Source organism: Colletotrichum destructivum, chromosome 3, assembly GCF_034447905.1.
Source record: "Colletotrichum destructivum chromosome 3, complete sequence".
Lineage (NCBI taxonomy): Eukaryota > Fungi > Ascomycota > Sordariomycetes > Glomerellales > Glomerellaceae > Colletotrichum > Colletotrichum destructivum.
The window spans coordinates 3,041,758-3,067,099 of NC_085898.1; the positions used below are offsets into that span (position 1 = coordinate 3,041,758).

General features: G+C 55.4%; 11 protein-coding genes across 11 annotated transcripts; 6 read left to right on the forward strand and 5 right to left on the reverse strand.

Moving 5' to 3' along the window:
* Window positions 1-13: 13 nt before the first annotated feature.
* On the forward strand, window positions 14-940 carry CDEST_05016 (uncharacterized protein). Its single transcript, XM_062921175.1, has 2 exons — window positions 14-608; window positions 680-940. Exons 1-2 carry the CDS (start codon window positions 318-320, stop codon window positions 758-760), a joined length of 372 nt encoding a protein of 123 aa, XP_062777226.1. The 5' UTR covers window positions 14-317; the 3' UTR covers window positions 761-940.
* A 66-nt stretch (window positions 941-1,006) lies between these two features.
* CDEST_05017 (Putative xaa-Pro dipeptidyl-peptidase-like domain, cocE/Serine esterase, alpha/Beta hydrolase) lies at window positions 1,007-3,711 on the forward strand. Its single transcript, XM_062921176.1, has 3 exons — window positions 1,007-2,004; window positions 2,080-3,346; window positions 3,447-3,711. Exons 1-3 carry the CDS (start codon window positions 1,527-1,529, stop codon window positions 3,535-3,537), a joined length of 1,836 nt encoding a protein of 611 aa, XP_062777227.1. The 5' UTR covers window positions 1,007-1,526; the 3' UTR covers window positions 3,538-3,711.
* Window positions 3,712-3,714: 3 nt separating this feature from the next.
* Window positions 3,715-5,614, forward strand: CDEST_05018 (Putative fumarylacetoacetase). Its single transcript, XM_062921177.1, has 4 exons — window positions 3,715-4,049; window positions 4,108-4,588; window positions 4,642-4,722; window positions 4,788-5,614. Exons 1-4 carry the CDS (start codon window positions 3,888-3,890, stop codon window positions 5,243-5,245), a joined length of 1,182 nt encoding a protein of 393 aa, XP_062777228.1. The 5' UTR covers window positions 3,715-3,887; the 3' UTR covers window positions 5,246-5,614.
* A 782-nt stretch (window positions 5,615-6,396) lies between these two features.
* Window positions 6,397-10,323, forward strand: CDEST_05019 (Putative mitochondrial carrier protein). Its single transcript, XM_062921178.1, has 3 exons — window positions 6,397-7,449; window positions 7,626-8,816; window positions 8,915-10,323. The coding sequence occupies exons 1-3, from the start codon at window positions 7,261-7,263 to the stop codon at window positions 9,647-9,649; spliced, it is 2,115 nt and encodes a 704-aa protein (XP_062777229.1). The 5' UTR covers window positions 6,397-7,260; the 3' UTR covers window positions 9,650-10,323.
* Window position 10,324: 1 nt separating this feature from the next.
* Window positions 10,325-11,540, reverse strand: CDEST_05020 (Putative lysosomal cystine transporter). Its single transcript, XM_062921179.1, has 2 exons — window positions 11,178-11,540; window positions 10,325-11,112 (listed from the first exon to the last, which is right to left on the reverse strand). Exons 1-2 carry the CDS (start codon window positions 11,329-11,331, stop codon window positions 10,430-10,432), a joined length of 837 nt encoding a protein of 278 aa, XP_062777230.1. The 5' UTR covers window positions 11,332-11,540; the 3' UTR covers window positions 10,325-10,429.
* A 455-nt stretch (window positions 11,541-11,995) lies between these two features.
* CDEST_05021 (uncharacterized protein) lies at window positions 11,996-12,873 on the reverse strand. The gene has a single exon (XM_062921180.1). The coding sequence runs from the start codon at window positions 12,735-12,737 to the stop codon at window positions 12,135-12,137; it is 603 nt and encodes a 200-aa protein (XP_062777231.1). The 5' UTR covers window positions 12,738-12,873; the 3' UTR covers window positions 11,996-12,134.
* Window positions 12,874-13,574: 701 nt separating this feature from the next.
* On the reverse strand, window positions 13,575-16,020 carry CDEST_05022 (Putative glutamine amidotransferase type 2 domain, nucleophile aminohydrolase). Its single transcript, XM_062921181.1, has 4 exons — window positions 15,373-16,020; window positions 15,228-15,323; window positions 14,413-15,157; window positions 13,575-14,345 (listed from the first exon to the last, which is right to left on the reverse strand). Exons 1-4 carry the CDS (start codon window positions 15,385-15,387, stop codon window positions 13,798-13,800), a joined length of 1,404 nt encoding a protein of 467 aa, XP_062777232.1. The 5' UTR covers window positions 15,388-16,020; the 3' UTR covers window positions 13,575-13,797.
* A 283-nt stretch (window positions 16,021-16,303) lies between these two features.
* On the forward strand, window positions 16,304-19,876 carry CDEST_05023 (Putative dynamin stalk domain, dynamin, GTPase region, GTPase effector domain-containing protein). Its single transcript, XM_062921182.1, has 3 exons — window positions 16,304-16,861; window positions 16,918-18,942; window positions 18,994-19,876. Exons 1-3 carry the CDS (start codon window positions 16,564-16,566, stop codon window positions 19,437-19,439), a joined length of 2,769 nt encoding a protein of 922 aa, XP_062777233.1. The 5' UTR covers window positions 16,304-16,563; the 3' UTR covers window positions 19,440-19,876.
* Window position 19,877: 1 nt separating this feature from the next.
* CDEST_05024 (Putative cation efflux protein) lies at window positions 19,878-21,506 on the reverse strand (the record flags this gene model as incomplete). The annotated part of the gene is made up of 2 exons (XM_062921183.1): window positions 19,878-20,983; window positions 21,075-21,506. The coding sequence occupies 2 exons, from the start codon at window positions 21,504-21,506 to the stop codon at window positions 19,880-19,882; spliced, it is 1,536 nt and encodes a 511-aa protein (XP_062777234.1). The 3' UTR covers window positions 19,878-19,879.
* A 524-nt stretch (window positions 21,507-22,030) lies between these two features.
* Window positions 22,031-23,745, forward strand: CDEST_05025 (Putative phosphatidylinositol N-acetylglucosaminyltransferase subunit Y). Its single transcript, XM_062921184.1, has one exon. It carries the CDS (start codon window positions 22,415-22,417, stop codon window positions 23,531-23,533), a length of 1,119 nt encoding a protein of 372 aa, XP_062777235.1. The 5' UTR covers window positions 22,031-22,414; the 3' UTR covers window positions 23,534-23,745.
* Window positions 23,746-24,700: 955 nt separating this feature from the next.
* On the reverse strand, window positions 24,701-25,189 carry CDEST_05026 (uncharacterized protein; the record flags this gene model as incomplete). Its single annotated transcript, XM_062921185.1, has 2 exons — window positions 24,701-24,786; window positions 24,946-25,189. 2 exons carry the CDS (start codon window positions 25,187-25,189, stop codon window positions 24,701-24,703), a joined length of 330 nt encoding a protein of 109 aa, XP_062777236.1.
* Between the last annotated feature and the right edge of the window lie 153 nt (window positions 25,190-25,342).

Consider the following 25,342-nt stretch of genomic DNA (forward strand, 5'->3'; position numbering starts at 1 on the left):
TTGGCTGCTTTGGTTGAACTCGGCCACTCGGCCAGGATCTGTACTCTGTACTGTACGTTGCACTCACGCAAGAGGAAGAGGCTCACTCCCCGCGCTTCCGATGCATACCGTGGTCGATCTGGGGACGCGGGCCCCTTGGGGGTCGACGGGTCGACGGTCGGCATATTGTCTCTCGCCCTTGTCACCTCCCCATCCCCAGGTTTCCACGGGCTTCCTTCCAATCGCGCCCTCTTTTCTCGAGAATATCACAGCCTCGTCAGGTCTTGCTTGTTCCACCTTCGCGACCAAAAATACACCATCAATCAAAACTGGTCAACATGTCGGCTACAGTGACAGAGAACTCCGTAACGTCGACGATCCAACGGGACTACCTCCACGACTACCAGATCCGCCTCACAGGAGGAGTCGAGGAAGCCTTCGCCAGAGGCAACGAAGACGCGGCGTCGCCAACGGCCGAGTACCCACCCGGCTGGTACGACCAGCACCGCCAGGTGCCTCCATACAGACCCGCGAACAGGAATTTGGATATTGCGGACAGGCCGTGGGGTTCGAACGGCATCGAATCGGCATTCGTCTACGTCATGTTGAACGGGTGCTGGCTTCAAGGAGTGAGTTGGTCATGCAATGACGCCCAACCGACGGTCGCAAGACAGGAATTTGCTGACGCGCGCTTCAATAGGTCACCAACTGGCTGTGGAGGTCGACGGGCGGGAGAGTGAATAGGGACTACTTTAGGTTCAAAGTTGGCGGCGAGATCTGATGCTTGGAGCGTTGAGGTTCATGGATGGTCAGCATCCGGATGGCGGTACTGAACAACACCCCCTGTGTACATTTACTTAGCCTCTACGGGCCGACAGTGATTTGCCCAAGGGCCAATGTGTACGCGGATTCGTTTGTTTGATTACTTACTCAGGTTGGCGAGGCTAAGGCCGCGGGGGTTGCCGCGAGAGAGATAGTGAGCTTGAGCATTGCCAGTCGGGAGGTAGTAACACACCATGTTGTTAGAATCAAGCCTATCCGACGACAATAACAAAACATAACATAGGCACTTGGTTCGGTGTTGCTGATGAAAGCCCAACCAAACGCACTGGGCTGCCCGCGGGTTGCAGGACGTGACAACCCGCCCCTCCTCTCAGATGGCGACCGTGGCTTAAGCCACAGACTCAAAGCACCAAGAACACATAAAACAATATGCGATCACAGGTACCTATTACATACCGGTGCTGTGAATGGCTCACCTCAGTCGGATTGGGGTGCCGGGTCCGGGTCCGTCGGGGTAAGCCCCTCCCCCACCCTTCCGCCCGTGCGGAACACAACGCCGTCGAGGGGGTCCGATCATCCATCAGCCGCTTTCATCATCCGCCCCCAACATCTCGTCGTCCAAGAAGAAAACATACTTTTGCTCAATCCTCGAGAATTCCATATACCAATAAAACCCAGAGACTTCCGCCTGGCAAACACATCCTCACTGCATTGGAACGAGATACACCCTCCCACCTACGTCAGACACAGGATCCAAGACAAATATGTCCGTCAAGACCCCCCCAATCAAAAACCTCCTCGAGGTCATCGAGGACACGGATAATGGCCTCACCTTCATGAAGAATGTCTCGATCCCCCTCAAAGACTCGCCACTCCCCATCCGCGCAAACGTCTACCTCCCACTCACCGCCGACAAGGCCGCCCGCCACCCTGTGTTGGTGACCTACGGGCCCTACGGCAAGGACATACCCTATGCCAAGTTCTTCCCAAAGTCGTTCAGCGAGGTCAGCCCGGACCAGCGGTCCAAGTACTCGGCCTGGGAGACGCCCGATCCCGTCTTCTGGACGAAGCAGGGCTACGCCGTCGTCCGAGCCGACGAGCGCGGCCTGGGCCAGAGCCCCGGCCTGCTCGACACCATGAGCCGCGGCACGAGCGAGTGTTTCTTTGACGTTGTCGAGTGGGCGGCGGACCAGGAGTGGTCCAGCGGCAAAGTCGGCCTCTTGGGCATCTCGTACTATGCTGGTGCGTCTGCTCCCCCTTTCCACGTCAAAAAAGATCAACAAACACCCTAGACAGACTGACTTATGCTGGATCCAGGCTCCCAGTGGCGTGTTGCCGCTCGGCGACCCAAAGGCTTGGCCGCCATAATACCCTGGGAGGGCATGTCGGACTACTATCGCGACCGCTGCCGTCACGGCGGTATCTACTCCAACAAGTTCATCGGCGTCTGGTGGAACCGCCAAGTCCTCGTCAACCAGTACGGCCGGAAAGGCAGATCCCAGCTGCAGTTCCCGCCCGATGGACCTGGTGCCAGAGGTCAAGAGGACACCATCGAAGGCGACCTGCCGGATGACGTCCTCGTCGCAAACCGCAAAGACCAGACCCAGGACAACGAGGCCAACCGCTTTCGCGACGACGACTACTATGCCAGCAAGGAGTACAGCTTGGCGGACATCGAGGTTCCCCTTCTGAGCGTCGCCAACTGGGGCGGCATTCTTCTTCACCTCCGTGGCAACGTGCAGGGCTATCTCGGAGCCGGCTCCAGGCTCAAATACCTCCGTTTCATCACGGGTCGCCACGACCTCCCCTTCTACTATCCCGAGGAGGTCGAGCTGCAAAAGAGCTTCCTGGACGCCTTCCTGAAGGGAGAAGACCGCGTTGGCTGGAGCACGCCCGGCAAGGTGCCTCCCGTGACACTGACGCTGCGAAAGGGCAACGTCGGCTTCAACGATGCCGAAAAGGAGAGGGCGTACCCCAAGAGAGAAGAGACGGCGTGGCCAATCCCGCGCACAAAGTACACAAACTTTTACCTGACGCCAGACTTCGGTCTGACGACGACGGTGACGACGGCTGGATCCAGCACTGACCCCAAGACCGTTTCTTACAAAGCCCTGGGCTCCTTGGAGAACCAGCAAGCCGTCTCCTTCACCACAGCACCCTTCGAGCAGGAAACCGAGATTACAGGTCACGTTACCGCCCACCTCAACGTCTCCGTCACGCCTGACGACGCCGCCAATGAGACCGACATCGATCTGTTTGTAACCCTGCGGCACCTTGACCCGGCGGGCCAGGAAATATACTACACGGGTACAGCCGGCGACCCCGTGCCGCTCGTCAAGGGCTGGCTGAGAGTGAGCAACCGCAGGGTGCACGAGGAGGACCCCAGGCACAAGTCCTGGCTGCCGCACAGAGAGTATCTCTCTAGCGACGTCCAGCCAGTCAAGGCTGGCGAGGTCTACGCCGTGGACGTGGAGATCTGGCCGACGAATGTCGTTGTCGACAAGGGCGGCAAGCTTGTCTTCGAAGTCAGCAGCGGCGACACTCAGGGCAGTGGCATTTTCCAGCATTCATCCGAACTCGACAGGTAAGCTTCACCGGACCGAGCAAGTCGTCCGTCCGTCCGTCCGTCTGCTCGTTCGTTCAACAACCACGTTTGCTCTGTGCTGACCACCACCACTTTCAAGATCTGCTTCCAAGTTCGCGGGACTGAACCACATTCATTTTGGGCAGGGTCTCGAGAATTATGTGACGTTGCCTGTAATCCCGCCGAGTTGAGGCAGACAAGCCTTACTTGGCCGTGCCATCTCCTTCGGAACGCGCCTTCGTCTTTGTGGCATAAAATTTGCCGAGCAGTCGTTCCGAGCTGCCTACGTAGGTAGACACGTGGTTGGGCAAGGGCGAGAATCCGGGGCTGCGAAAGGGGCCGGGCCCGGCTGCCGGTGGGGGCGGGGGTGGATGATCATAGAGCTAGGGGAGGAATAACGAGTGAGCTCCCTCGAAGCTTCCCCATGGAAGTGTAGAAAATATATAGACTGCAACAACCAGATGTAAACAAACCACTTGTGGATTCCGGATTACCTTACCCCCCTCCAGTGAGCCCGTCGTTTCGTAAATTGTTGCCCGCCATGAGCTTCTCTAATCACTTTTCCATTGCCAACATCCCTTATGGAATTGCGAGCACGTCAGAGCGTCCACGAAGTGTGGTTACAAGAATTGGCAACTCGGTCATCTTCCTCGCTGACTTGGACCTCGGGGTTTCCAAACAGATTAAGGCCGCATTGTCCCAGGTAGGCAGACCCCGTTACGTTTTCGTCAGCAGCAATGGGACATTGACCGCCGGGCCAGCCAACCCTCAATGACCTGGCAGCCGTGGAGAAGGCCGAGCTCCAGCTCCTCCGGAAGAACACCCAAAGGCTCCTGTCTAACCAGTCCACGGTGTCAAAGTTTGGCGTACCGATTGGTGAGGCCCAGCTGCATTTGCCTGTCAAGATTAATGGGTTTACCGACTTTTCATGCTCGAAAGAACATCTGCTGAACGCGGCGGAGGCCGTCATGGGCAAAGCGTTCATGCCGCCGGCGGCCCCGTATCTTCCCATCGGCTACAGTGGCCGGCCCTCTTCCATTGTTCTCTCGGGAACGAGTATCACTCGACCTTATGGTCAATACCGAGAAGGAGAGCAGATTGCCTTCGGCCCATCAAGAGCGCTCGACTATGAGCTCGAAGTAGCCTGCATAATTGGCAAGCCGACACAGCTGGGCGATAGGGTAGCCATATCAGATGCCGACGAACACATATTTGGCCTCGTCCTTTTAAACGATTGGAGTGGTAAGCTTTGTGTCGCCCCTGTGGGGAGCAGCTGTAAGGCTAACAGCGGCAAGCTCGCGATATCCAGGGCTTCGAAATGAACCCGCTGGGCCCGATGAACGGCAAGTCCTTCGGCACGTCAATCAGCCCCTGGGGTGAGTCAGATCCGGAATTCTGCCCGCTTCCATTGATTGCCAGCTAATCGGAATTCTCGTGCAAGTGATCACGCTTGATGCGTTAGAACCGTTCGCGATACAGCCGCCGGTGAAAGACGTGCCCTCGCAGCCATACCTGCAGGACAAGAAGGAGAAACCAAGTTACGATATTGAGTTGAAGGCTGAGGTGTTGACGGACGGCGAGGCCACGACGGTCTGCAAAGCTCAGCTCAGCTGGATGCACTGGACGTTCCGAGACCTCGTGGCCCAGCAGACGATCAACGGGTGCAACCTCAACATCGGCGACATATTAGCGACGGGAACGGTGTCAGGAGCTGGCAATAACAAGCACGGCTGTCTGCTCGAGATGACCAAGGGCGGCAAAGTTGGGTGGAAAACGACACACGGTCGAGACAGGACATATTTGCAGGACGGTGACGGCGTGCGCCTGAGCGGGTACGCGGGCGACGGCGTGGGATTCGGTGAATGCGTGGGATTCATTGAAGCTGCTCGGCCCTTCTGAATCGGCAAGGAAGTCAATTAGGGGGACGGCAGTGGTCGGAGTCAGGGGTCTTTGGGATATTGAGTACGGAGTAGGGTAGTGTGTATGTGCGAAGTACGATTGGGTCGTCTGTAAGCCCCCCCGCCTCGAGGTCTCTTCCCACTGCCTAATCGTAGTGGTACGAATACCGACGACGTCTCGAAATCCGAATTGGGAAAGCCCAGGCACCGCCTGCTTCGTTGGTGCGCATGTATCCAGGTAAAACTGCGGATGTGGATTGGCGAGTGAATGTAGGGATTAATCTGGGAACAGATGCTGTAGCGGCGGTCGACTTGCGCCGAGAAATTTCGGGGTATTTTCTCCTTGCTTCTTGGAGTCTTTGGAGTCTTCGGAGTCTGGGGTTTGGAGGCCAAGACTTCTCGCTTGGTAGGTTTCCACACGGATATTTCCCTGGAGAATCGTTACCCCATGGCACTCCCCCCTCCCCCCCAGCATGCCCAGTCAGGGTCGAATCCGATGGACTCATGGTCGCCGTATCGGCAAGTTCGGAGCGGGTCCGGGATCCACTTGTCCGAGGTTTATGCGCACGAATCGAGCACGATCGGGGGAGCAAGCTGGGCCTCGTCATTTGCACCAACTGACTGCTCCGGTCGCGTCCGGTGTGAGAGGGGGAGCGCAGTACAAACGCCCAAGTTCGCTACGGCGTTGCATAGGTACCTACCTAGCTGCGCGCCCCTAATGAGAGGGGCCGTTTGCCGCTGCTTGAGGCAGCAAGTGTGCAACTTACTTTAAGTCGCTTGACCAGCTGGCAAGGCTCACAGACGGCTAGCAGGGGAAAAAGAAATATGGGCAGAGTTTGGGGCTACATGTGACATGTCTACTGACAACAGACACACAGACAGCGGCAAAGACGCGGGCATGGCCGAGGCGGTCAACGCCTCGAGTCGAGAGCAAATGCACGAGGACATTGCAGGAGGAGGCGGCATGTGGTTGCGCATGTGTCTGCCTGCATGTGCATGTGGCAGTGGCACCTGTTGAGCCTTTTTGCTAGGTACCACCAGCCAGTGCCGGGTCACAATCTGCCATTGAATATCTAATCGCGTCCATTGTCGGCCGAGTTTGCCTACCTGGACCAACAATAATCCGGCACAAGTTCCCAGTTCCCGCGTGGGGCTAGGCCAAAAAAAAAAACCCCCCACCCCCAGGAGGGAAGAGAAAAAATATTTTACTCTGACGCCAGATGGTTGGCGATTCCGAAAAACGGGCTTACCCAGGTCCTTGGAATTGACTCAGGTCATCCATCCCACTGTTTCTGGTACTGTCTCTGCAAAGAGAAGCAGCCCTTGCATGTACCTACCAACCTAACTCTCTTTGCACAGAATACTCTGTACTCCTGTCTGCATATGCCTCTGGTCTCTCTCCCTCTGTCTCCGTCTTAGTCTCTTCCCTAATCCGAGACCTACTGAATCATTTTTCTTTGCAGCTTTCTTGCTTGCCGCGTGCGACTAAGACAAAAATCACATTGACCGGCTGCAGTGACGAAGCTTTTTTTCTTTTTCTTCTCCTTCGTGTGTGACGAACTTCCCCAGATCAAGTCTCCCACGACCCAATTCTGACCCAAACCTGCTCCTCTACTCCTCTGGCTGAGCCTCTTGTCTTCTATGAGCAGCCCCGTCCTGTCCACCCCCTGCATTTCATATCGTAAGAAGAACGTCCCAAGAGACTGGAGAGAAGAGGAAGCAGAGCAGTAATTACTAGTCGACCACTGATAACCCCCCTCCCCCAGGCCCACGTCGGCTAGAGGACAATCTTATCGCGTCCGCACCAACCTCCGTCGCGCGGTAGCACCCACCCAACCCACAACCCACACGAGGGCCACAGTCACCTCACCCTGACCGAGCGAGCACCCCTTCTCTTCTTTCTGCAAAGGGATCCAGGAAGACGAGAGCTACCAGTCCATTCCCCCTGTTGCGCCCGCGCCCCAATTGCCCTCTGGCTTTCCCTCCCACGAAGCTGAAATCCACCACACGCCCATCATGAGCAAAGCAGCGGCTGTCAAGGAGGCCGTCAAGGAGAGCCTCCTTGGTGCCGAGGAACCCGTCCAGCTGTCGGCGCAGACCAAGGCGAGGTTCATCGCCAATGCCACCAAGGATGAAGCCACAGGCGAGCTCTTCATGGGCCCCGACGAGTTCACCAAAGCCGTTGCGCCCGAGGATGAAGATTTTGTATGTTCCACGCGTATACCTTTCTCTCTCTCTCTCTCTCTCTCGCTCTCTCTCCTCTGTGTGTCATGTTTGGCGCTCGCTGCCCTTCGACCCCAAAGGAGAATGAGCTAGCTCCGGTATCCCTCCGATGATTCACACGGCCGCTTTTGCTGACCCCTTGCCAACTCGCGCTGTAGCACAAGATCAAGCGGGAACAGTATGGCATCCTGTTTGGCGTCGCCGACCGCAAAGACACCGGCAAGATCACCCTCTCCGAGTGGGCCGCCTTCGAGAACCTGTTGATGAAGCCCGACGCCGAGTACGAGATTGCTTTCCGCCTCTTCGATGTCGACAGGACCGGCAACGTCAAGTACGAGGACTTCCGAAAGCTCTACGAGCTCAACAAGGGCTCCGACAGCATCCCCTTCAACTGGGAGTGCGAGTGGGCCGAGCTTTACATTGGCAGCAAGAAGAAGCGCCATCACATGGACTACCCCCAGTTCTCCCAGATGCTGCGCGGCCTGCAGGGCGAGCGCATCCGCCAGGCCTTCCAGCTGTTCGATAAGGACGGCGACGGCTTCATCGACCCGGAGGACTTCGAGCGCATCATCCGCGAGACCTCCAAGCACAAGCTCTCCGACCACCTGCTTGAGAACCTGTCGACCCTCTGCAACATCACTCTCGGCAGCAAGGTGTCGTACGCTAATGTGCGCGCGTTCCAGAACATGATTAAGGAGATTGACCTGGTCGAGCTTATCGTGCGCCGCGCCTGCGCCAAGAGCCCCGACGGCAAGATCACCAGGACTGAGTTCCTCAACCAGGCCGCCAAGATCACCCGATTCTCTCTCTTCACCCCCATGGAGGCCGATATCCTCTTCCACTTTGCCAGCCTCGACGAGCCTTCCGGCCGGCTTGGCCTGGGCGACTTCGCCAAGGTGCTCGACCCGTCGTGGAGGAACGCCGTCTACGATGCGGACGACGTCGCCTCGCGAGCTCTGGGCAAGGGCGCCACGGCGTCTAAGGCTCTGTTCACCTCGATCCTCGAGTCGGCGTACAACTTTGGTCTGGGCAGCATGGCAGGCGCCTTTGGTGCCTTCATGGTGTATCCCATCGACCTCGTCAAGACGCGCTTGCAGAACCAGAGAAGCGCCAGGCCGGGAGAGAGGTTGTATAAGAATTCGATCGACTGCTTCCAGAAGGTGTGGAGAAACGAGGGTCCTCGAGGCCTGTACTCGGGTGTCGTACCCCAGCTTATTGGTGTTGCCCCTGAGAAGGCAATCAAGCTGACTGTGAACGACCTTGTGCGTGGGCACTTCACCAACAAGGAGGGCAAAATCTGGTACGGGCATGAAATTCTTGCTGGTGGTGCGGCTGGCGGTTGCCAAGTTGTGAGTTTCTCCCCTTTCATCTGACAATTGCGCCTTGCACCGCACCCCTGTTGTGAAGGAACAAGAACAAAATGCTCATACTGCGCTGCATCTCCCAGGTCTTCACCAACCCTCTTGAAATCGTCAAGATTCGTCTCCAGGTCCAAGGCGAGGTGGCCAAGACGGTCGATGGAGCGCCCAGAAGGTCAGCTATGTGGATCGTGCGCAACTTGGGTCTTGTTGGTCTCTACAAGGGTGCCTCTGCTTGCTTGTTGCGTGACGTGCCCTTCTCGGCCATCTACTTCCCTACCTACAGCCACCTGAAGAAAGACGTCTTTGGCGAATCTCCCACAAAGAAGCTCGGTGTCCTCCAGCTGTTGACTGCTGGCGCCATTGCCGGTATGCCTGCCGCCTACCTCACAACGCCCTGCGATGTCATCAAGACCCGTCTTCAGGTCGAGGCCCGGAAGGGAGAGGCCACCTACACCGGCCTCCGCCACGCCGCCAAGACAATCTGGAAGGAGGAAGGCTTCCGCGCCTTCTTCAAGGGCGGCCCCGCACGAATCTTCCGCTCTTCTCCCCAGTTCGGCTTCACCCTCGCCGCCTACGAGGTCTTGCAGAACGTCCTTCCCTACCCAGGCAAGCCCGAGAGCTCCAAGGTCCACACGGGCGTCGGCGACGCAATCTCGACCCTCAAGGAGAAGCTCGACACCAGCCCCTTTGCCCGCAGCCGCAACGCTCTCAAGATCATCCTCGACATTGACGAGGATTTTGGCAAGGTCAAGGTTCCGAGCCAGGAAAGTTGGAAGAAGCTGCCCGCCTTCATGCAGACCAACGGAAACAGCAAGTCATGAGCAGCTCGAACTTGTAAAATCGAACAGCCCGATCGGGACAACCACGGAGGGGGCTTCCACTCGGCTCCCTCTGGATCTGGATCAAGTGTTCAAAGTCAACAATTCGAAAGAATCGCATATACGGCCGGGGAATACAAAAATTGTAGAGCAATAAAACAAGAACCCTTAAGATAGGCGGGGAAAGTACTCTAGAGCGGATCAAGCAAAAGTTGGGTGGCGGACGCCCTTGCAACTGCAGATGGAAAGAGAAACTGCATATTTTCCCCCGACGGCGTTCAGGGGTAGGCATACAAGGGATCTTGAGGCATTTTTCTTCTTTGTTTGTTTTGTTTTGCGTCTTCTGCCTTGTCGTTGTCGCCTGTCAGTCCGCTTTCTCATTGGAAAGGGAGATGGAATTATCGCTCTGTAGTTGCGATACCTATGATTTGGCATAGCCGTGTCTCCCCTTTTCAGATATGTTCGCTGTAAGATTGTATGCGTACTACTACTTCTTAGAGGTCGAGATCCTAGACTTTGTTTCTTCAAAGACGTGTTTCAAACCGAGTCGTCCCTTCTTGCATTTGTGTCTGTATGTGTAAATATCTGTGGAGTAGTTGTAGTGTTGCTTGAAGACAAGACGCCAGTGGTGTGATTAAGCACAAATTAATCAAGCTTACATTGTTCCCGCTGGCTTTGAGCAAAACGCCTAGTGCCATGTTGCATGTCAGAAAGGCAGCGAGATCTTCTATAGTCTTTGGACACTACCTCCTAGATAAGTAATACTACATAGCGAAATTTGCTCTAGTCTAGTCTCTGATGTTCTTCGTCGTCCCCTCGGAGAAGCGAGTCCCTTTCGTCGGCCTTGCCGTCAGAACCGCGGTACAGAATGTAGTGTTGCGTCATGAAAACGATATCGTATACCATGGAGACGTTGCCCAGCGCAAACTTGACCGGGTTGCCCGTGATTCCAGACCAGTCGCGTTGCATGTACGAGTCGATGGCCTGCTGGCCCACAGACAACAGACCGCCAGAGAAGTCGAGGAGGATCTGCCAAATGGACCAGCCCTTGGTCGATTTGTTGCGGTAGTTGGTGATGACCTGCGGGGTATACTTGATGAGGGTGATGACGAGCTTGACGTAGGAGACGGCGTAGACGACGTCGAGGGCGCACCAGCTCGTGCGCGGGTCGCCGTCGCCCGGGGCAGCAGCGACGACGAACCCAATGACGATGACGCCAACGACGCAACCGGCAGCGATTCCCGAGATAAAGCGGCTCGGCTTCGTCCCGTGTGCCGGCGCGAAGCCCCAGAGCTTGGGGATGTATTGGGAGGTGGTTATGCACGAGAGGAGGAGGGCATGGGCGGCGAAGGTGATGTCGTTGAAGGCAACGGTCGGGGTCAGGCCGTGGTTACGTGCAGCATACTGCGAACGGACGAGAGGAGAGTAGTAGAAGGCGGCATTGGAGACGAAGTAGGCGAGGAAACCTGTGGTCGCATGACCCGTCAGCAATTGCGACGGTGTTTCCGAAGGGAACGAGATCCTATCCTACCCAGGCAATTGATCAACGGAAAGTCAACGGTCGTGCCGGCCGTGGTTTTTCTGTAGAAGTTGAGGAAAGGCTGCGGGTAGAAGGAGCCGGACCAGCAGAGGAAGTAGATCCAGCCGAAGACGGCGGACAGGAAAGGAAGGAGTTCAGTCGTCATTTCATGAAGCGCTCGTCGGGTGAAGTTGCTCGGGCGTCGATTACCAAGTTCTGACGGGGTTTTATTTTTATTTTGCGCCGCTGGTTTCTGTCCCTCTCATGAGCACCCTTTGTTAAGCCAGCCAACCTGTAAGGTTTTTGGGTTGTGTGGATAGGGAAAGGGTTTCGTGTGCGGATGGATGCGTGTAAGAAGGATGCAGGATAGGAAGGTCGCAAATGCATCAAATGAGAAGCTCCCGCGAGGGATTGCGACATGGGGGATGGATATTTAGGGAGCTGCGGCCAGACACGGGTTAGTGCCATTGCCGCGTTATTCGGGCGCGGCCACGACCAACGCCGAAGTCATCAGACCCTCGCGCAACGACGCCGGATGACCTGAGATGCGCCAAAAGCAGCGGTAGGTTGGGACCATGAGGTCGGTAGCAAGGTTGCCGCGATGGACAGACCAGGGTCCAGTCTGCCCAGACAAGCTCATTCCAGCGCGCCCTGTGATCCACTGGAGGGGCGCCTAATTGAAAGAGATACCGTAGTGGGGTGGTGTTGGTGTTGTCACGGTGGGGTGTGATGTCGCCATTACCAGAGTAAGTGCCAGTATTATTACGGTGTCACGGCAGTGTCAGCGGTGACGGCGACGAATGCTTTCTTGGTTTCAACTCTGGTACTGCGTCTTGAGTTAATGATTCGGGCGAGTGGTTACCCCTATTTATCTGTTCGCTAGAGTGATGCGAGAGTATCAAGAATGAAAGGGTCGGCGTCTGTGGAATGAGACACCATGGGCACAAAACCCAGCCCAAATATTAGTACCTAGGCATTGAATTTCACAGTGAGACTCGGCCGTCGCCTCTCGACAGCTTCAGTTCTCTCGCCGCCGTCGGCATCACAACGCATCACATCCTCAAGCCAGCGCACATACTCCTCAAACCCCCTGGTGCTCCCGTAGATCTTGACGTCCCTGACGCCGCGGACGCCCTCGAACACCCGCAACGCGTCATGGTCGGCCCCCTGGAACACGGCTTGCCATACCTCAACTACGAGCTCGTCAACACCGCTGAAGGCCGCCGTCGCGGCGCCAGCGTCGAAAGTTGGGTCGCAGTCAAGCCGCACGCGGACGTGGAAGCGGCGGATGCGCGGGAGCACCGAGCGCTCTCGGACGGGTGGGTACCAGGACCGCAACCGCGGGAAGGAGGCGAGCAGCATCGCGTGCGCCAGAAATATGTTCTTGGTGTAGAGAATGGGTGTCCCCTCGGCGTGAGTTTGTTGGCTGGCGGAGAGGATAGCTGGATAAAGTCGTACCAGGGGCCGGGCCGGGCAGAGTCTCTCGAGAGGAGGGTGGAGGAGGAGGTGGGTGTAGATGTCGAGCCGGATCTCGAGGGGAAGCTCGAGGAACTGACATCTCGAGGAAGCCATTTGCAGTTACCTATCTACAGATGTATTTGGCGAGCAGGGCCCATGGTTACAACTTCGGTCTGTACAGGACAGGTGAGCAAACAAAAGCTGGAAAGTGGTGCAAGAGCAGGTGAAAAGGAATAGGAATAGAATGCCATCTGATGAGTAGGTACTTAAAAGCTCTGTCCTCGATAGATGCACAGATAGATAAATAGTGATTCTGTTTCATGCATACGTTGTTCAGTAGTAACACCCTCCTCCAATGGCGGGTTTGCCACTCCGATCAGCCTCCCCCCAATACCACAACGCTCCAGAGACAGAGCTACACAATCATCCAAGCCAACACTCACCGGTCGGGCACCAGGCGTTCCTGTTCAAGTTTTCGGTCCGGTAATTTCAAACCCCATCCAAGGCAATAGCGTCATAGACGATTTGCTCCATTCCTTTTGGTAAGGGAACGAAAATAAAGCGAGGGAGAAGAGTATACCACACAAAGTATGAACCCCGAGCGAGCAGGTTTCATATCTATGTACCTGGGTACTTTGGCCCAGCAGAGTATGCAGCGCTTGCCAGCCCCTAGGGAGTTCAACAGACGAATGCGTGAGTGTGCGGAAACCGAAATTTAGTCTAGACAGGTACCTATGTGGAGAGAATTTCGGAATGCCCCATTTAGTCGGGGAAAGAGGCATAGGCGAGCTGCAGTGTGCCGTCAAATCAGATTCCACGAACAACATTCTGGGTTACCAGTTTCGTACAACCCAAGCCAAGTTCGGTTCGGTTGAAAAGCGTCACGCCAAGCAAGGCCTTGTGATTTTACAGTTCGAATCACGCATCGCTGGTGTCTGTTCCCAAGTACCTGTGCAATATCAAACACTTGGTTCTCTTTTCTGTCTGCTTTATCTTTCATTCTATTTTTTACAGAAACGCCCGCTAATATGCCTTGGCGGCTATCATAGTGTACAGTCGACAGACTCGAACGCAGCCCAAAGACTCGCGATTCGAGTCCTCTCCAAACGTCAATGGTCTCAACTCCCTACGGAGCCACTGGGAATATCGGGGGTTCAACCATTTGTCCCGCCTGCTAGGACATGGTCAACTCAGGAAAGTATCTTGACAGCTTGTTAGGATGTCCGAATTCTGTTCTGTTCTGATTTTGGTCCTCAGGAAGCAGTGATTCGGTGTCACTGTCAACGTTGGGAGACACCTGCTCTGGCGCAGCCCGTTTCACCTTGATATTTCCCTGCACCGGGGGCCGTGGTGTGATGGTTTGCGCACTCGATATGGTAATGATTGATTTTGAGTCCGCCGGCGTTGCTACTTCCTGAAGCTGGCTGGGTGAACGCGACTTGCCCGTAAAGCCGGGGTCCGGTGTGTGGCTACGAGAGACGCCGAAAGGAATGGTCGGACCAAGACTCTTCTTCGAAGTGTCGGGGCTTGGCAGGGACGTTGTCGCCGGGCTAAGCAGCGATGAGATCTTCTCATTCGCCATCAGGCCCTTCGTCTGAACGAACGCGCTTGATCTGGCGTGGTACGGGCTTCGGTCGTAGTACTTGTCAATGATCGGATGAACCATGACAGTCTGGTTGTGGATTGTCAAAATCGAGTTTGTGGGAACATTCACCCAGTTCTCTGTTCAAATGTCAGCCAGGTGTCATGTGCTCGGAGCTTGTGTCACTTGGCGCCTTTTCAAACGTACCTCTTTCAAAGGTCAGTGGCTCGCTCGCGACCAGAACAATATCGGCGCCCTTGTCTTGGCGCTCCATCTGATAATTTCGATCGCTGAGAGCCGATGTTCTCGTTCCCCATTCAGTTCCGGATGAGTAGTACAGGCTTGCCGCTTCGTCCGTCGCGCTGCTGATGTATCGTGTGCAAATCACACTCTTTCCGTCCGTAACGGCGAAATTGAGCAAGCTTCGAGTATCGACACTCTCCGACTGGATGGTACTCTCCGGGATACCGTCAATCAATTCGTTGATAGTGGCGATGGTCTTGAGCATAGCCTTTCTCAGCACTGTAGGACCGAATCCATTGGCAGGCTGTAAGCTGGGGTCAAGTCCCATTCGTTCAAGTGTGTCGAGGAACAGGGCAAACGCCCATTCACTGTCTGTTCCTCCTTGAACTCCCAAGTACCACTTGTCGGCCAACCTCTCCCCAAGTCTTCTTTTGATGTATTTCCAACCACCTAGACCCCCGTTGTGCATCCACATCAGACTGCCGTGGCAGAACGGGTGGCAATTGTCTTCACTCAGCGAGCCCTCGGTTGTGGCCCGGACATGGGCGAAGATGAGTTGTGATGCGGTCTTGGAGGCAATGCGCTGGAGATTGGTGCAGTTCCAGGCGGGAATCGTCGAGGTAAAGAGACAAGGGGCGTGGCCCAGCTTGGGGTCGGTATAAAACCCTATTCCGAAGCCATCGGCGTTGTTCTGGCCTCTCCGGGTATCCTGTTCAACCAGCCAATGTTGGTCAGCAAACCGTGCCATACATCGAGGGGAACGGGTTTGGTCGACTTACCAATCTGAGCCGGGAATCAAATGATTGCTTCAGTATGGAGTGAGTTGGGTCAAGGATAAGCTTAGAGAGAAGAATATCGTCACTTCCCCGGTAGACCTTGGGTAGTCAGCGGCTGTTTAGATTTATCCAGCATGGTGGCACCTACCAGGAACCTGCACATTGTGGCTGGGCTGTGATCGGCGACTTAGACGAACAGGAGCTGATTGGGAGCGAAGGGATGGTTGCTGAGGGAGCGGCACGAGTTTGGTCGATGCTGGGGGACTCTATTTATATAACACCAGCGAGGGATGGGTTGAAGAAGCATTCCACGGAAGGTGGATTCGCGAGTAGGACTTGGAGAAAGGTGTCGGCCAGATATTATCTGTTTGGCGAGCTATGGCGCGATCAGAAACCCCAGGGCGGTGGCGCAAGTTGATAAGGATATTGATTGATAGAACTCGGAGTACCGAGTAGGGTCAGTTTGACACACTGTCGTTCGGTGGTGGAAGATACGGGGGCTGATTCTGGGCGCGCGGCAGCTGATAGTCTGTGCTGTCAGGAAAAAGGAACAGTAAATTGAAATAGGCGATTGCGCCTTCGACCCGGGCTCTGAGTAACTGAGTCGTTCAAGGCGGCTTTGTTGTTTCTGGGTCTCGAAGATGGGGAAGCAAAGAAATGCAGTGAGTCATTTGATATTGGTATGGATACACGCAGCTGGGTAGCTACCGGGATGACATGGACAATCTCTCAAAAGGTCGGCTGCAACTGGTAATGTAGTGGTGTAGCGCCATCGGAGGAGATGCACTGAACAACTTGTCCCTGGGGAGGACGGGGGAGAGGGCTTGACAGAATAGATATTAACTAAGACGATAAGCATCTATCAGATGTCACGTGCCAAAATATGATAGTACAGGCATATCCAGTTATGCGGTAAGACAGAGCCTGTGTGGAGTACAGAGTACATACGTGGACCCACTAGTCAACGAGATAGAGAGAAGGGTCATGGAGCGCTCAAGGCTAAGGTCACGCGTGCTGGTAACTAGGTACCTCTTGATGAAGGTAGGTACGTCAATGTCGTCCCCACTACTGCAAATGGGCTCTTCAAGCAACCCGCTTGTTCGCTCTGCTCAGGTATTCGGCCCATCCACGCCACTCGTGTTCGTGACATTTCCATCCCAACGGATTCCTGATGCCTACGTCTTCTCGGCGGACCAGAAGCGCTGGAGACCACAACAACAACAGCAACATCTGACGAGCTAAATTAACACCACCAGGCCTCATCACTTACCTTCACATCTCGCATGCAAAGGAAGCATCAACGACTCTAATCAAACGCGCTCCCTGCTTCGCCGGCAGCATGAGCGGACGTCTCCTAGCTGCTGGGCTTTCGCCCTTTACGCGACGCGCCCCAATTCAAGCCGTACGACACTTTCATCGATTCCCCGCGGGCGGGCTTCAGCGAGCCGATGCAGCTGTTCGGGCTACCCAACGTCGCATGTGGTTTCCCGGTAATGCCTTCCACAATGCCGTTATTGTGCGGAATGCATCTTTTGCCCGTTTTTTGCCCAAGCTGGTGGTCAAGTTTGCCAGAATACCTGCCATGTTTGGCGGTCTAGCTGTAGGAACGCTCGCTTGGATTCAATACCAGGCTAACCGTATGTTTGTCCCTCCCCAGTGTCCGAAAGCTAGTAACTGACTGCATCATCTACAGAGATCACCAACAACGCTTGGGACATGGTCACGAAAACGGCAGAAGGTGTTTCCGAGACTGCATCTAGCTTCTTTGGAGGCGCAAAGGGCATAGTGGATCAAACTGTGCGTGGATGGGAAAACACGAAAGAACAAATCGAGACGCCCGAATGGCTCCAAAAGGTCTTGCGTATCCATGAGGATATTGGGACCGGCGGAGGCGGGGAGGGGGGGCCTGGAGGGGAGCAGCCTAAGCAGAGCAGAGCGGGCGCGGCGGTCGTAGCGGGAGCTTCGGCTGCAGCATATGGCTACGAGCAGTCTTCGGAAGACGACCCGCGAGAGCCCGACGAGATGGCCAACGATGACCAAATGATGGTCCTGACCAAGAAGATGATCGAGATCCGGAGCATGCTCCAGCAAGTTGGCCAGTCGAGCACTTTGACGCTCCCTTCGATTGTCGTCATTGGATCTCAGTCATCAGGAAAGAGCTCTGTTCTCGAGGCACTCGTGGGACACGAGTTCTTGCCTAAGGGAACCAACATGGTAACTCGCCGGCCGATAGAGTTGACCCTGGTCAATACTCCTGAGTCGGATGCCGAGTATGGCGAGTTTCCCGACTTGGGCCTCCGACGCATCACCGACTTTTCGTCTGTTCAGAGAACACTGACTGAGCTCAATATGGCCGTTCCGGATACACAATGTGTATCAGACGATCCTATCCACCTCACCATCTACTCGCCCAACGTCCCGGATCTGTCACTGATCGATCTTCCCGGGTACATCCAGGTGGTAGGACAAGGTCAGCCGCTTGAGCTGAAGCAGAAGATCTCCGAGCTTTGCGACAAGTATATTCAACCTCCCAACGTCATTCTGGCTATTTCCGCCGCTGATGTGGACCTGGCAAACTCAACCGCCCTGCGCGCCAGCCGTCGCGTGGATCCAAGAGGCGAACGAACCATTGGAGTGGTGACTAAAATGGACTTGGTTGATGCTCCTCGTGGTGCCGCCATACTTAGCGACAAGCAATACCCTCTTAGGCTTGGCTACGTTGGAGTTGTATCCAAGGTCCCACAACCAGGTGGACTGTTCAAGCGGTCTGGGAGCGTTATGTCTGCCATTGCAAAGAACGAGAATACCTTCTTCTCGGCACATCCACTTGAGTTTGGCGAAGGAGCAGGGGTCAACGTAGGGACGATCAACCTGCGCAAGAAACTTATGACCGTTCTCGAACAAACAATGTCTGCCAGCTTGGCTACCACTAGCGACGCCATCAGACAAGAGCTCGAGGAGGCGACTTATGAGTTCAAAGTTCAGTACAATGACCGCCCCCTGTCTGCCGAATCTTACTTGGCGGAAAGCCTCGATGGGTTCAAACACTCTTTTAAGCAGTTCACCGAGGAATTTGGGCGCCCTCAAATGCATCAGCTTCTCAAGCAAGAGCTGGACCAGAAGGTTCTCGACCTGTTGGCTGCGAGATACTGGAACAAGCCCATTCAAGACTTGTCTCCTGCCAGGCCAGAACCAGACAGCCTGGCGGACCTTCCAAAGGCCGACCCCAACTCTATGTACTGGCACCGCCAGCTCGACGCCTCAACTTCTTCGTTGACGAAGCTTGGTGTTGGTAGACTGGCTACGACGGTCGTTGCTTCAGCTATCCAGGCACACATCGACACGTTGGTTAAGCACTCCACCTTCAGCAGTCACCCATTCGCACGGGAAGCCATCAACGAAGCCGCATCAACGATTCTGAACGAGAGATTCTATAGCACGAGCGATCAGGTTGAGAACTGCATCAAGCCTTACAAGTTCGATATCGACATTGACGAGAGGGAATGGACGCAAGGTCGCGATCACTCAGCTGAAGTCCTGAAGAAGGAGCTCCAAGACTGCGAAGGTGCCCTTCGAGGCATCGAAGATACCGTTGGCGGCCGGAGGAAGTTGAGGGAAGTAATGAACTTTGTTGACCGTGCTCGCAAGGGAGAGGTTGTCGTCGAGGGAGAAAGCCGAAGCGGTGCTGGAGGCTTCAGCGCCTCGCTTCTCAAGAGAGGTAAGATAGAAACGGTCCCTACTTTGAATGATGCTCGCTAATGGTTGCTAGGACGCGAGGCTGTCTTCCTCCGAGACCGCGCCGACATCATCAAGATGCGCCTGATGGCGGTCAAGTCGAAGCAATGCGCTAACCTTAAGAACAAGTACTACTGCCCCGAGGTCTTCCTTGATGCTGCGGCCACAAAGCTTGCTTCGACGGCTGTGCTATTTCTGAATGTTGAGCTTCTTTCGGAGTTTTACTACAACTTCCCGCGTGAGCTTGACCTCCGCCTCGGAAGACATCTCTCCGACGAAGATATTGAGAGGTTCGCCAAGGAAGATCCCAAGATTAGAAGACACCTGGAAGTCATCCGCCGCAAAGAGCTGCTCGAGTTAGTTCTCGAGAAGATGGAGAGCCTGAGACAGCTCGAGGGCCGCGAGCGGGAACGATTGAAGGGGGCCAACAGCAGATCTGTCAAGGACGACAAGCAGCGTGGACGCTGGGGGCTTTTTTGAAAGGGTGGCAGATGGCGGTATTCCATACTGTGGAAGTCTTCCAGGGTGCCTCCCCCCTCCTCTCTCCCTCTGCCTTGGAGACATGTAACGCGTTATGATATGGGTTTAAAAGGAGTTACGGTGTTGGAAGATAGACATTCCGGTTATTAACCATGGTTGGTCCCCGTTGTGTGGAAGGCACTGAGCAGGCCTTGTTCTACAAAAAAGTTTGTCTTCTGCTTCTTTTCTTTTTGTACAAGTGGTGTATAAGAAAGAAGGATACCTTCCTCGACTCAACCTCTTGGGTAGAAAATAGACTTTTGTCGCTCCTCGTCTCTCTTTTTTTTTTTTTTTTTGAACCCTAATCACATTCGTAACTAGGTAGCCAGACAATGCCTCTAATGCCCATAGGCCGACTGATCCAGAAACACTGCCGATATTCGTCCATACTCAATCCCCATTTAGAAAGTCGCATCGACGCTCGTTTGTAAGGTGACCTCCCATCTGAGGCTCGTACCACGACCATAGCCCTCACCGAGTCTGTTCTGGATCAGGGTACATATCCGGCTGCGCAACTTGCTGATAGCCCCCTCATCACAACCTTTGGCTACGCAGATTTTGAGATTGGCCATGCACAGGCCGTAGTGCACCTGCCAGAACTGCGCATCCTCAATTCGTGCGACGCCCGGCTCGGCCTCGATATCCCGCATCACAGAAGACACGCCTTCATTGCCTCCAATGCCGCCGTACGACATGAGCAACATCATAGCCTGAGCCATGGCCAGTTTGGCGCCAAAGAGGAACATGGAAGCAGCGATCGCTGCGCAGAGCGTACGATCGAGCCAGATATAGCTCTTGATGGAGAGAAGCGGCAGTAGGAGCAGTAGACTCGAAAAGAAAACGGTCAAGAAGTGGAAAATGTTGGAGAAGTGGGTGGGCAGTTTGGCCAACCATGATACACGCATGATTCTAGCGATACGCGCGTGGTTCTTGAGGCCGTATGCCGAGATGGCTGTGCTGGTGATGGCGGCAAAGGCAGCCCAGTCCACCTCGCCCGCGGAAACGCGTTCGTGAGCATGTTCATGATGCGGCTCATGTCCACCCTTGGTCTCCAACCAGTGCTTGAGATTATGTGACACGAGATCAAAACCGCCGAAGAGGAGGAAGATGGACATGGCAAACCCAGCGAGAACCTCGGCTCTCTCGAGGCCAAAGGGATGCCGGACACTGCTGCGGCGCCAGACTTCGAAATTGCCAAGCACATCGACAGCGACACAGACAGCGGCACTACCAGCATCGAAAAAGACGAGGTGGGATAACGCCATCATGGCGAGGGAGCCCTCCGAGATGAAGAAGAGCCACGACGCGACGGCCAAATGACACAGGCTCCAGTAAAGTCTGACGCGCTGGTCGCGGGACATGCTTTTCCATGCTTCTCGAACCGTGGGCACAGGGAGAGAGGCGGGGAGGACGGGCGGCGGTCGTTGAGGGGGCTCCTGGAAGATCTGGTGCTGGGTCGAAATGGAACTGTGCTTGTAGCGGTGGCCACGACGCTGACCTATGTTCTGCGAGGCGCCATTGTTAGCGGTCAATTGCCGGGTGGTGGAGCTTGAGGAAGCGCGCATCATCAATCCACGACGTTGTCTCTACACGTACCGACTTTACAGGCGAGGTTGAGATGACCTGCGTCTGGAAGTTGAACGGGCCCGGGACGGTCGAGCCCCCAGCTGAGGGAGGGTCGTCTTCGGCCATGGCTGGTGTCGCTGTGTCTGGTCGAAGCAAGCCAAGTTTCAGGTTGGCGGGAGCGAGAAGTCCAGGGCTGCCTGAAGGTATCGATGCTACGCGAGGGGGGTAGGAGGTGCTACAGTCGTGGCCGTAGTCCTCGTCTTCGTCGTCGTTGTCAATGCTTATAGATGGGAATCCGAGCAGAGGAGGGGGACCGACGACATGGGTTGTCGAAGTCGATGCGTTATCGCCTTTGCCGTAACCGCTTTGGGGGCTCGGTGGGGTGGGGGTTGCAGCAGGTCGTCTTAGGCTCGGAGGGGTGGAGGGAGAAGATAGGCCTGGTGCAGCAGGGCTGGAATCCATGGAACCTCTTTTTACTTCTTCCCGGCAACCTGTGGCATTCGCAGGGAAGAAATGTGAGAGCAGGAACGATGTCTGCGACAAGATCAACGGCGGTGATATCCCCGACAATAGCCGGCATTCATTTTATGTGTATGTGTGTGTGTGCGCGCGAGGCCGCCAGAGGCGATGCCCAGAGAATTGGCTGCTCTGAGTCTGCGTACGAAGGCAAAAAGACACAAGGATAAGATGAGACGATAGGTGCAATCAACGATCGACAAGTGCCTCCAGGACGGGAAAGTTAGGTTAGGATTTCAATTTGGAGTATCCGTAGGTTCCAACAAAGAAGGGACGGAGACATGTCTCCAGGTTCCTTCTTCCCCCACAAATTGAGTCTTGCTTAGTTGCATGTGACGTTCAGAGATATGCTCCTATACCGAATGCATACCTTGTGTAGCCATAAAACAGAGGTTTGTGTTCATCTCAGATCTCAGGGGCACGCCAACACCCACTTTCCGCAGCGACCGCCCCGTAGCGGAAGCGACATTGACTTTCATCACCATTGGGCGGCCCACGTCACAATGCAGGGTCCAACATCTTTTACCTCTTTGCAGTTAGTCCTCTCAGTGTCGACCCCGTCGCCTGAACATAGGTATCTAAGTTGCATCTCTTTCCCGATTAATTCAACAAGGTCCTAGCCCAGGGTGTTACTACCTTCCTGTATCTTGACCTTTTTCTTCCACACGGTGGGATCGTCCAGGGCGGCGAATGGGAAGAAACGCCCAACACAGCCATCATCTCGAACACGGTCCCAAGTCTCTGACCCGAACTGAAGGCTCCTCCCCCACCCATCCCTACCGTCTTAATCCACCCTCCGACGGGACCAAGCCGCCGCGATAAGGGATTATCGCAGTTCACACACAAACAACGCAATGGACCACACCACCACCGCCGCGGCTGACGGCGGCGACGGTGCCGCCCAAGGTTTAATGGATATGACGAACACAGCCTCGCCGAAATCAGCCTCGCAGCACGAGCATCATCTCGTCTACCATCGCCAGCAACCACTACCACCACCGTTTCCCCACCGACGCACCTCGTCCGGCGCAAATTTCCTCTCGAAGCTTCCCTTCATGCGCTCCCACTCAGATGGGAAGCAGCAGCAACCTCACGAGGCCGACGAAGACGCATCGCGCTCCCCGCCGACATCGATGTCGACCATTACGCAGCAGCAGCAGCAACAGCAGCAAAAGTCGCGACGGAGAAAGGGCTCTCTTAGAAAGGTGGCCTTGCTGGGGAGGGGCGCGCAAAGGGAGCGCAAAGAAGCGAGGCAGCTCACCATTGACACATCACACACCGTCTCCCGCGTTATGGACGGCGCCTTCGCCCGATCGCACACGACTCCCGAGCATGACCCGCTCGGGCTTAACATCTCGGACCTGACACCGCGGCCTTCGATGGAGGGGTATGCCAGCAGATCGAGTGTCGCGGAATCCTCTCTACCAACGTCGACGAGTCTGCCGCAACCTACCGATACAGAATCAGTCATCACGAGCCCCACGATATCCTACACCTCCACGACAGACGAAGACGACGTATTGCACATACCAAACCACATCCCGTCACCGTTGCGTCCAGACTTATCTCTGTCGTCGGGGTCTGATTCATACTTCGGGAACCGCTCAAGACGGCGGTCTCTGCTGCAAGCCAAGTCGCCGCTCTCGTACAGCGGGCTCTCTACGACCCCGTTACCGCCTAATGACGCTGAATGGGACTATTCGGAAACGGAGTGGTGGGGCTGGGTCGTTCTGATCGTAACTTGGATCGTCTTCGTCGTGGGTATGGGCTCGGTTCTGGGAATTTGGAGCTGGGCATGGGACGTTGGGACGACGCCATACGCCCCCCCGGAGCTTGAGGACGACCCAACGCTGCCCATCGTGGGGTACTACCCGGCTCTCATCATCCTCACCTGTATCATGGCCTGGGTGTGGGTTGTCGTGGCATGGGTGGGCATGAAGTACTTCCGCCATGCTAAGATCAGTGGGGAGTGAGGAATTGTTATTTTCATAGTTCGTTTGGGTGTTCTTTTGATGCTCTTATATACTATTTTGTTTCTTTAGGAGGGGGGGCGCAATTCGTTATGTCTGAAACGGTCACACTTGGCCCAACGACTGACGCGGCTATGATCGAGTGTTTGGGCGTTTGGCATATGGGATAAAGGAGCTTCAAAGCAAGCGAGCGTGCTTGGTTTTTATTTTCTCCTGGGGGGGGGGGGGGGGGGGGGGGAGCCCCCACCTCTTCTCACTTGTGCTTACCGGGCTTGTGGGAAAAGCTAGCGTCATGGGAGTTCAACAACAGAGGCTTCAACGCCCTTAGTGGGCTATCAGCCATCGTCGTGCCCAAGTGCGGTAGTTGTTAAGGTAGACATCATCCATCTCTTGAGATCCTGCTCCAGTGATCTAAAGACAGGCCTGTAAGGCCCCGGTACCAACAATGGACCGCCAGGCGACAACCTGAGGGGTCGAGATCCCGCCGTGATGGCCATGAGACCCCGCTCCGATGACACTAGACAGACAGGACTGTGCTCAGACGGCGGGGGACGATCATCGACACGTCCACTTGTGCTTGGAAGACCATGAGGGTGGGATCCATCGCCTGCGCGTAATCATCAAGGGGGTCGGGCTGGGTCGTTGCGCAAAGAAAGACGGGCCCACGGACCGCATCATTCGCAAATGATCTCGGCGGGAATGTGGTTGGTTAGAACCCCTCATCCCCCCCTTTCTCTCGAGATAATTGACTGTGAGGCTGCTTGGGCACGCAAAATTTAGTGATGGGTTGAACAGCCCCCCGGTATACGTAGAAAGAGCTAGGCTGGTGTCGTGATCTCTTATGACATATGCATCAACACGGGCCCTCAAGAGCATGTTGAGGCTGGATTGAGTTGGGGCCACCACCTACAGCTAGCTCAGAGCTCACTGTCTTTCCAGGGTTGGGCCGACAGCGCACGTGTGGAAGCGTGTCCGACAACAAACGAAGCGTGTTGCCCAGTCGATTGTACGCAGCCCGCGTTCAACTCGGTTGAACACATGGAACAAGAGAGAGCACCTTCGAGAGGCCGAAGACGTAAGAGAACACAAGTACGGAGGCTAGATGAGTCCATCTTGAGACATGTCATCTGAAACAACCTTGTTGGTGGCACAGCAGCCGCCGGCCAGCGATCACAGCATGTTCTCGAGGCCAGGCTGGGTCGGCAAGAAAAGCAAGACATACTCGGCTAGAGCTTGACGGCCGGCATGTGGAGCATCTAAGTAAGCGGACCGCGTGCATGATATGATGCATAGTAGCTAGTACAGTAATACAGTAGTAGCTGGTCTCAACCAAGTGGTCTGGTGCGCTGGCACGTTGGCACACCACGACTGGCCGCGAGATGGGGCTCCACATACTTAGTACGCCAGTGTCAGACGTATCACGATGCACCTGGATGGCCAAAGTTGGAGGGGACAGAAAAGAGGTTGACTCCGTGAGAAGTCACAGGAACTGCAGCCGGGAGATGGCCCAGGAGAAGGGAAGCGGACATGGCCCTCGGACCCTTGAGAAATTTGGAGAGGTGCGAATGGGATCTTGGCGCCGGTGGCGGCACACCCGATCCAGGCCCACTGAGTGGAGGCCAGAAGGGCCAAGTGGGAGGGGGCGAACGGGCTCTGCATGTCGTTTTAAGCGCTTGTGAAAATTGAGATGGCAGAGGCGGCAAGGAAAAGGGTGAAAGTGGACAAGACCCGCACGGCCAATCAGCAGAGCCCCAGCCCCCATTGCCAGTCACCTCACTTTTATTAGCAAGCGTCTTCGCAACGTGCACCATT

Excerpts from the sequence above, each read along its gene's own strand:
- CDEST_05023 (XM_062921182.1), top strand. The coding sequence starts at position 16,564 with ATGAGCGGACGTCTCCTAGCTGCTGGGCTTTCGCCCTTTACGCGACGC. Across the intron at positions 16,862-16,917 it reads GATTCAATACCAGGCTAACC|AGATCACCAACAACGCTTGG; the intron begins GTATGTTTGTCC and ends CATCATCTACAG. Across the intron at positions 18,943-18,993 it reads CGCCTCGCTTCTCAAGAGAG|GACGCGAGGCTGTCTTCCTC; the intron begins GTAAGATAGAAA and ends AATGGTTGCTAG.
- CDEST_05022 (XM_062921181.1), bottom strand. Across the intron at positions 15,158-15,227 it reads TTGATTCCCGGCTCAGATTG|GATACCCGGAGAGGCCAGAA; the intron begins GTAAGTCGACCA and ends CTGGTTGAACAG. Across the intron at positions 14,346-14,412 it reads GCCACTGACCTTTGAAAGAG|AGAACTGGGTGAATGTTCCC; the intron begins GTACGTTTGAAA and ends ACATTTGAACAG.
- CDEST_05020 (XM_062921179.1), bottom strand. The coding sequence starts at position 11,331 with ATGACGACTGAACTCCTTCCTTTCCTGTCCGCCGTCTTCGGCTGGATC. Across the intron at positions 11,113-11,177 it reads TCCGTTGATCAATTGCCTGG|GTTTCCTCGCCTACTTCGTC; the intron begins GTAGGATAGGAT and ends ATGCGACCACAG.
- CDEST_05017 (XM_062921176.1), top strand. The coding sequence starts at position 1,527 with ATGTCCGTCAAGACCCCCCCAATCAAAAACCTCCTCGAGGTCATCGAG. Across the intron at positions 2,005-2,079 it reads GGGCATCTCGTACTATGCTG|GCTCCCAGTGGCGTGTTGCC; the intron begins GTGCGTCTGCTC and ends TGCTGGATCCAG. Across the intron at positions 3,347-3,446 it reads CATTCATCCGAACTCGACAG|ATCTGCTTCCAAGTTCGCGG; the intron begins GTAAGCTTCACC and ends ACCACTTTCAAG.
- CDEST_05018 (XM_062921177.1), top strand. The coding sequence starts at position 3,888 with ATGAGCTTCTCTAATCACTTTTCCATTGCCAACATCCCTTATGGAATT. Across the intron at positions 4,589-4,641 it reads CCTTTTAAACGATTGGAGTG|CTCGCGATATCCAGGGCTTC; the intron begins GTAAGCTTTGTG and ends AACAGCGGCAAG. Across the intron at positions 4,723-4,787 it reads CACGTCAATCAGCCCCTGGG|TGATCACGCTTGATGCGTTA; the intron begins GTGAGTCAGATC and ends TTCTCGTGCAAG.
- CDEST_05025 (XM_062921184.1), top strand. The coding sequence starts at position 22,415 with ATGGACCACACCACCACCGCCGCGGCTGACGGCGGCGACGGTGCCGCC.
- CDEST_05019 (XM_062921178.1), top strand. The coding sequence starts at position 7,261 with ATGAGCAAAGCAGCGGCTGTCAAGGAGGCCGTCAAGGAGAGCCTCCTT. Across the intron at positions 7,450-7,625 it reads CGCCCGAGGATGAAGATTTT|CACAAGATCAAGCGGGAACA; the intron begins GTATGTTCCACG and ends CTCGCGCTGTAG. Across the intron at positions 8,817-8,914 it reads CGGCTGGCGGTTGCCAAGTT|GTCTTCACCAACCCTCTTGA; the intron begins GTGAGTTTCTCC and ends TGCATCTCCCAG.
- CDEST_05016 (XM_062921175.1), top strand. The coding sequence starts at position 318 with ATGTCGGCTACAGTGACAGAGAACTCCGTAACGTCGACGATCCAACGG. Across the intron at positions 609-679 it reads ACGGGTGCTGGCTTCAAGGA|GTCACCAACTGGCTGTGGAG; the intron begins GTGAGTTGGTCA and ends GCGCTTCAATAG.
- CDEST_05021 (XM_062921180.1), bottom strand. The coding sequence starts at position 12,737 with ATGGCTTCCTCGAGATGTCAGTTCCTCGAGCTTCCCCTCGAGATCCGG.